General features: G+C 33.0%; 1 protein-coding gene across 1 annotated transcript in view; it reads right to left on the reverse strand.

Moving 5' to 3' along the window:
• Window positions 1-7493, reverse strand: part of LOC112825982 (GTP-binding protein 4-like) — a 187470-nt gene extending 179977 nt beyond the window's left edge. The window contains 1 exon segment of the mRNA XM_073891263.1: window positions 7428-7493. Coding sequence (XP_073747364.1) covers window positions 7428-7493 — 66 coding nt within the window.
• Between the last annotated feature and the right edge of the window lie 1658 nt (window positions 7494-9151).

Raw genomic sequence — 9151 nt, forward strand, 5'->3', positions numbered from 1 at the left:
AAGAACATTTTCCAGAATCTGAAGATATGGCAGTGATCTCATCAATTTATATTTTCGATTGGGAAGTTCTTGAAAAATGATTTTTGCTCAAAAGAAATTTTAGTGTATAATGTTGACTCTGATTTTTTTTTAAGTTTTCTTTTGCTCCAGACTAAGGACATAAATCATTATTTTCAGAAGTATCAGTTGTTTCATGTTTCAACTGACATATGAGGGCTCTAAATAGCCATAGCAGAATGTTTAGAACCTGGCAAGTTCTTCTCAATGTGATAACCATAAGCTATTTCTAAAGTCACCATGGCATTTAGTAATACAAAGATTCTGACAGTGATTTTACCTTGTGGCTACATAAAACAGTATTCCTGGATTTCTCATCAAGAAACCCCTTTCAAGGGGATAGGATCCTCTTTCCCTTTCAGAGGATGTTTTTATTTTAAAGGTCATATTGAAGAAGAAAAATAAACAACAATCAATTCCTAATCCAACCTGTTATTTTGTGAATTTTCCCCTTGATACATTCTTAAGAAAGGAGAAAATTTGAAGATATCTATCATCTATCTATTATCTATCATCTATCTATCTATCTATCTATCTATCTATCTATCTATCATCTATCTACCTATCAACTATCTATCTATCTATCCATCTAGCTCTATGTACTTAGTCTCTGGAATATAGAAAAATGTGATGAGGAGTCATATTCTCCCAAATTAAGGAAAAGAAAAAAAATTCTACAATGTGAGGCTGTACTATGTTCTAGGTATTTGCACTGATTGAAAAATTGATCCAAATTGAACTTGACATTGTCTTTATTTTTTACACATCTTTTCCTTGTTAGTATTATAGGAAATTGTAATGGCTAAAATTCTCTCAACTATTTATTTACAGATACAAATGCATAGTTTTTAGGTACACAGAGGCATTTTGTTTTCACTTCTAATTCACCTGGCTATGTGACAGAATCTACAATCCTATCTCAAATTCCCTTTGAGAATGTATTTCTGGAGGTCAATTGAAAATTTTATCCTGAAATTGTTTCATAAAATTTTCCTGAGGTCATCTGTTAAAAACTACAAAATATCACTACAATTTAGAAATGAAATTCTAGAATATGGCACATTTTTCAATTCAGGTATATTGAGATTATGGCAATGAGATTTATGTATTTATATATTTAGTTGGTTTAGACTATGTTCTTAGGCAGTTATTAAAACACATCGAGTTTAACCTTTTTAAAAACATAATAATTTACTATTTTATACGCCAAACTATAATTATTTTTTGTCATTATACTAATGTGAATATAATGATGTTCAAATCTTATACCAAGACTTATTTTATGTGGCTATAAATGTTAGATGTTGAGGTGTCTAATGTGTTAAAATATTTATATTTTATTATAAATATGTAGCAACTATCATAAACAAGCTAAATCATCCATTTTGGTTTCTGCTTACTATCATGACCTCAAAGATATTTAAAGCCAAAATATTCCCAAACATTTCAACAGCTAGCTTTAACCTCTTACATTCTATTGTCCTTACTTATCTTTGTATAATCCAAGTAACCTTTTTCCTCACTGATACTATATGAAGGACATACACTTAATATTTTGATAGCCAAAAGAGGGTTTTTAAAAAATTTTAATGGGATTCTTGACCTTTTTTTGCTAGTAAAAGATAGCCCCTATATTTTGAGGGGAGCATAAGATATTTACAAAACATGTTCATTCATATATTGGAAGATTAGTATTTGGATGCACAAAACTGTGACATGGCTTTGAAAGACAGTTCGTATTTTAGCTATTTTGCTCCACACTGGAATGAGCAGCAAAGCAACACTTTCTATTATTTTTAAGTCCATCTCCAAACATTTTCTCCCTTTGTTAGCTGTGTCATCATCCTTAGCGATTTTGTGTGGTGTGTGCACTGGACTGGACAGCCTGATGTAAGTTTTCATCTGGCTTCGTTGATACAGAATTTACCTTTATTCTCCTTCTAAACCCAATTTAAAATATTCTTGACACTTTGTACAATTGTACACAGGCTTACCAGCCTTTGGGATAGTGCAATCAGCTGAGTCTTTTCTAAGACTTCACTTCATTCTAGCACGTTATTGCCTTCTCCACCTGACTGGCTGCATACTGGCACCACTGCCTGTCCTGTTCTCTGGGGATTGGACTTCAGGGTCTCTCTATATGATGTTCTACTGTCTGTTAACATATACATTCTCTTGCATCTTGCAGCTATGAGCCTGTGATAATTATTCCAATAAAAGGAAATGTAAACTTAGTATCACCAAAACCAATGGTGTTCATTTCCAGTTTATGTTCATAGGAACCTAATTTGTTTTACTTGTGCCATCAGTAAAATTATGCAAAACATAATAACATAACACCATGTAAATGATCTGCTTTGCTAGATTCCTCATTGTACAAATAACTACATAATTCTGTGATTTCCTTATCAATCTCCATACCACTGACTTCAATCTGTGACTACAAGAAAAAAACTGGTATTCTTAAGAAAATAATTGATCAGAAATGATGGATTTGTAATAAGGACAACTAACATTCCTTTTAAAATAGAAACATTTTCCTACTACATTAAAAATCTCCCACTATATTATAGTTTTAAATCTAATATTCATGTGGGTAATGACCTAGGTTTCTCCCTCTCTTTCCCAAACTCCTTAAAGATGTGTATCCCTGTCTTTATTTCTTATCCTCTGAACTGTTTATTTGATTGTCTTCCTCTTTCTTATTTTATTTTAAAGGGCTTCCAAGTTTTGAAAATTCTTTCCTTCTACCAATCTTATATTCTTTTTAAAGGATTTCCCTTCTTTCTAGCCTTGATGTGGTGGGTAGGGGGGATCCTACTATTCACAAGACACTCCCCCAGTATAAAAGAATGATCCATTCTAAAATGTTAGTGGTGCCAAGACCGAGATGTCCTGGTCTAGTGCGCAATGTCAACCTGAAGTGATATGATCAATAGAAGAATCTTACAAAGAGACTGGCTCCTAAAAAATCACTAAAATTATTTAAGGTCTTTATATAATTTAAAGATAATCAAGATATACATAAAAGAATGACATAGGAGAATAATCCTTTATCAAGGAAAGTGGGCAAAGGAGTAATTTTGGCTTAATATCTCCAAGGGGCATTGAAACCTCTAAAACTTAGAGAAAAACATATTGTGACTTAATAAATGGTGAAATGAAGCTTCATCTGATGTAATGAGTATCTCATTCCCTGGAAAAAGTTTTCAAATAGAGCTTTTAAATAATGTCTGTAAAAAGATTGTTGGGTTTAATTCTTTGAATAATCTTGAAAGAATATTCAAGAAAGGAAATATAATTTCTCTTGCATGATAGCATTAAGTTGAGGGGTTATTTGGTGGGTTAAAATAGGTATCAAGTGAAAATTATGTTTTCTGGGAATTTGACAGTGAAGATAAGAAAATAAATGGAACAGTATCCTGAAAAGGCGATAGCTAAAGAAATGACTTTTAAATCATTGTAATAGGATGAAAGAGACTTAATCGTGATTACATATAAGGGGAAAGATGGTATCTGGCTGATCAATTTGAGATGTAAGACAGCAGGTATAATTGCTAATGCACAATCAAAGGGAACGTCGTAGAGGATAGCATGGAAAGGAATGATGACTGCCTTAGTCCTTGAAAAAAGTAGTAATGCCTCATTGGAGGAAAAGAAGAATGGTGGAAGGAAATGTGGCTCTACTTTCAAGGAGGAAGAGAGTCGGTAAAGTTGCAAAAACATGGAAAAGTTTTATGAAATTGTGAGCCCTATATCGAAAGAGAAGCAGAATAAATGACAAAGAAAATATTAGGAAAAGTGTTACGGAAGAGAAAGGACACTGCCATCTACACAGGTTCAGACTGAGTGATAGTGGAATGAATACTTATTTTATTCTAAGGTACAGACCCCTGATGTTGGAAAGTGAAATAGCATCTCCTGCCTACAGATTACAGACACAAAAGTCTACTTTGTTTGTCAATTCTGGGATGTAGAGCTACCATATCTAAACCTCTGAAACTGGAGACACAATAAAAAGTGAGGAACGGGACCTACATAGATCATGTCTTGCACTGAATTCCTACTATGGCTTTGCTTATGCCTCCTTTATAGCTCTAATTCTTAACTCATTTCGAAGTTGAAAGAAAATTAAGACAAATATCAATAAGCCATGTTGTTTTACTTTATTATGTTTAACATAAGATGTTCTAGTACTGAAAACGATACTATTTAAGAGATCAAAATGGGATTTTTCAATTTTGCTATTTTGATTTTTATCTTTTTTTTGAGTACAGTTGACACACAGTGTTACAGTAGTTTCAGATATGCAACAGAGTTACTCAACTTCTCTATACGTTATGCTATGCTCACGCAAAATGTGGCTACCATGTGTCACCATATAGCTCTATTACCGTACCATTGACTGTATTTTCTATGCTGTGCTTTTTATCCTCATGACTTATTCATTCCATAACTGGAAGCCTGGATGTCCCACTCCCTTTCACCCATTTTGCCCATTCCCTCTTGCCCTCTGGCAACCATTAGTTTGTTTTCTGTATTTAAAAGTCTGTTTCTGCTTTTTGTCTGTTTGTGTGTGTGTGTGTGTGTGTGTGTGTGTGTGTGTGTGTGTGTCTTTTAGATTCCACAGATGAATTCTATTTAGAAAGTAGATGAATCCAGGGAGTTTATGGTCAGTTGTCCAGAACCTAACTTTAAAAATAAGGTAATCTTTGTCCCAGCCCATGGCTAATTTTCTTCTTGTGCATTGCGTTTGGCCAAAGATGTCACCCAACTATATGCCCTTCCTGGTGGCTGGCAATCATCCTTTGGTCAATAGAAGAACATAAAAGTTTTTCCCTTTGTTTCAATTCTAATCAATTCTGAAATGCCATCCCAGTTCCAGAGCTCTGCATTGGATAGACTGAGGTTTTTGTTTTGTTTTGTTTTTGCAAATTTACTGCAGTTCAGATTCTCATTATGCCCAATCCAGATTTCTTTACTCCTTCACAAGTGTTATTTCCAAACACATGCATCAATAAACTTCCTGCAAGTAAGTCTATCTAAGAGCCTGTATTTAGGAGAACTGGGACAAAGACTATGAATTTTTCTTAAACTTGGAAAGAATAAATGAAAGAATGTTTAGAAAAGACTATGATAAAAAGCAAAAGATATTTGCATTATATATGATTCAATGCAAGCATCTCCATTTGTTGCTCTTGATTATTTTTGTTATTGACTTTTTTCTAAGGAGTAATATTTTAAACGCTAAATTATTAGATAGTAGCAACAATTGGCATTTTTCACCAGGAAGTCATAGAAAGATGTTGCCATTCACCCAATGGCAACTTATTTAAATAAAATGAATGAATATATTTCACTTGGAGGGGTAGTAAAGCTAAACTTGTAAATATAAACAGGAATGCCACAGTGAAATATTGTTTAACCTGATTCTAAACTACTCAGGATAGCTACTGTCTTTCCAATGACATAAAAACTCCTCTGGGAATTTTAGCATTTGAAGTTGCTACATAAACTAATATTCCAGTGTAATTAGAAAAATTTTATAATATTTGGGGTTCAGTAAAAGTTTGGTCATAGACTTATGAAAAGTTTTTCATTTTCATTTATGTTCCTTTATTATGGTTTCATTTTCTCACCCTTCTAATTTCTCTAATGCCTTTGATATCCTCTTGGTGTGCCATCCAGCCTTATTTTGAATGGTAAAGGCAACAAAACTACACTGTTGTATCTTAGAGATAAAAAGTGATATAAGCATGATAGTGACATGATTCACACAATCATCTAGAATTTAGAGAATTCCCAGTGTTACAATATTCATATTGTAGCATTATTCTTTTTTTTAAGATTTTATTTATTTATTTGACAGAGAGAGACACAGTGAGAGCGGGAATACAAGCAGGGGGAGTGGGAGAGGGAGAAGCAGGCTTCCCGCTGAGCAGGGAGCCCGATGCGGAGCTCAATCCCAGGACCCTGGGATCATGACCTGAGCCCAAGGCAGACGCTTAACCAACTGAGCCACCCAGGTGCCCCCATATTGTAGCGTTATCTCCTTTCTCCATTAAAGAAAATATGTATAATTGAATCTCCTTGCACTTTGTTCATATGATTTTTATTACATTATGCAACATAGTTTTATTAGTAGTACAGATGCTGCCTCTCTTCAAATATATGGGATCAAAAATATTTTTAAATGCATACAATATCCTATAAATTTTAGTCAGCAGGTGCGTATTTTATTGAATTATGAAATTTTTAATTGGTAGTTACTTGAACAAATTGTCTTATTAAATCTAAAATTTGGAAAAAAGTTCATAACAGTAATTCTCATCTATCATGGCATATGAAATTTGAAAATACATTAATTTATAACAATCAATCTCATGATTTATGGTATTAAAGACATGTAAGTATTTGTTGTGCTCCCTAAAAAATTTTCTGATGTGTTTGTTTATGATCAGGTGAGAATTCTTAAACTTCTTTGCTATTTCATTCTATTCATGGCTTGCCATTTACACAGTGAAAAATTTCCAACTCATATGTAATTCAAAATAATTTATATCAAATCATTAAATTTACTTATAATTTCAAAGTTGTGACTTTATGACAAAACACTTGTTCTCAAACCATGAAAATCATATTTTAATATAATAGTCGCTATTACAGTATTTTGATTGTTTTAAGAATCTAGTCTATGTGAACACAATTCTCTCAAATCCCTTGAAAGGAAAACTACTCAAATCAACAATCAATTGAAATGACCTTTGCACATTCATTAAAACTCATTAGATGCACATACATATTAATATAAAGAGCACAATTTCCATTTCAGTGTGTATTTTCAGGTCTTGTACAATTTGAATATTTTAAAATATCTAAAATGCAATTGCCCTGATTAATCAGGAAAAAAAAGAGAAAATAATGGAAACACCAAAAGACTCATTTAAGGTAAAACTATTAGTTGATATATATGCATGAACAATAAGTAGTTTCAAATGCATTACCATTGGAATACTTTAAGTTTAGGACTTAAGAGGAAGATGATAAGGTAACCATGGGTTAAGAAAAATATCTAAACACTGACAAGAAAAAAAAATGAACAAAGAGAATAAAATATTGTGGAGGGAAATTAATGAATACTAAAATATATTATATATTGTAATTCATATAAAATCAAATGAAGTTGTTTATCAAAAATATTCAACTTACCTTTCCCAATGTGCTAGAAAATAAGTAGAAAATATTCTGAGACATCCTTCAACTAACATGCAATTTACAAGTAGAGTAAGATAGAATAATCATATAACTCCTTTTATGAAATAAGAATTCGGTGTTAGAGAGAAAATGTAGATGTGATTTTGAAAAATTACTTGTTTAGCTTCAAAACTGGAGAGGTCTGAAGCAATTGCTGGGGACATGGGAGTATTCCACCCCATTTCACCGAGACCGATTCTTTATCATAGACCAAATTCTGCAGGGACAATTAAACTGAGAATAAAATAAAAATTTACAACTGTGTCTTATTATTTTTGCTTTTAATGGTAATCTCTGATTTAAGGCACACACGGGCACACACACAGTCTCAAGACTTAGGGGCATGATCTGACAAAGAACAGTAAATAAACGATAAAATACTGTGTTAAAGAGAATATTCCCAATTGACAAAGCAGTTTGTGAGAGTCAGTGTATATCTTTCATGTAAATTATCTTCACTGGGTATGTCAAAAAACAAACAAAAAAATCCTGAGCGTTCATTGTTCACACCACCAACCAAGTGGAGTAACTCTTGGTGCTGCTATGAATGAAAATAAAGCAGAGAGAATCAAAGATCACATATCAAAGGACAAACAGCCTGCTTTTCTACTTGCCACCATCAGTTAACTAAATAAAATCTGCGATTAGATAAATTAATAATGTCCAGCACTATAGCTTAATTTCCAGGAGAATGATCAAATAGCACCCAGCACACAGAAGAAAAAAAGCGATGCTATTCATTCTATTGTCTATTTGTTGCTAATATTGTTGCTGTAGAGGTTCATTTCCTTTGATAAAAGTCATTCTAGATGAATCCACTTTCACTTGAAGATGAGAATATGGATATAATCAAATATTTAATGATTAAATATAAAAAAGAGAAAAGCAAGAAATATATGCAAGTCACACAGAGATGTGCATCTGAATTTTTACCCAAGGAATTAAAAAAAAGTTGATATATTCACGTAGACAAGAAAACTAAAGGATACAAAGTCTGAAAAACAAGGCATAAATGATGAAAAGACAAAACAAACCTCAGATTGTGATGAAAAGATAACTTTTCAGCTGGAGGCAAATGTAAATACTTAAATAAGCCCATTGCATAAATTATACATCATTGGAAGCTGCAAAATTTAGAATCACACGCTTCTGTTAGTTAATTTGTTTATTTATTTACTATGTTTTAAATGGTTTTTTTCCACGACTCAGTCGTATGTTCTGGACTCACTCTGTCCACTCTGTCACTAATTTTATTTTATTTTTTATGATCTTTTCCTTTGAAGTAATTCCAGACTTACCAAAAAGTGTGAAAAGAAACAAATAAGTCTTGTATATTGAAGCGGTGCAGGATGAGACACCCCAAAATATTCCACTTTGGCATAAAGATTATTTCCAGTTAAAAGTAATAAAAACCCAGCAGATGCATGAAAGGCTCTCTGCTTCCCATGTAAATTTATATTGGCAAGGAGATCCTGCAACAGGAAGAGAAGTATTTTTTTTTTAAGATTTTATTTATTTTATTTTAGAGAAAGAGAGAGGTGTGAGGGGTAGAGGTAGAGAATCCCAAGCAGACACCCCCCTGAACAGAGAGAATGACCCTGAGATCATGACCTGAGCTGAAACCAAGAATCAGATGCTTTAACCCACTGAGCCACCCAGACAACCCAGGAAGAGATGTATTAGCAGAGGCCCCTGTTACCAAAGGAACTCATCTGCATATTAGAGCGATCATTTGTCATGTGGGAAATAAAGACAGAAGAAAAATTATTAAATTTCCTTATTACTTGCAGCCCATTGGCAAGTCCTTGAGGTGGGCAGAGTGACATTCCCCCAGGAACTC

Source organism: Callorhinus ursinus, unplaced genomic scaffold (genome assembly GCF_003265705.2).
Source record: "Callorhinus ursinus isolate GAN/ISIS: 27379988/994484 unplaced genomic scaffold, GSC_fseal_2.0 scaffold4, whole genome shotgun sequence".
Taxonomy (NCBI): domain Eukaryota; kingdom Metazoa; phylum Chordata; class Mammalia; order Carnivora; family Otariidae; genus Callorhinus; species Callorhinus ursinus.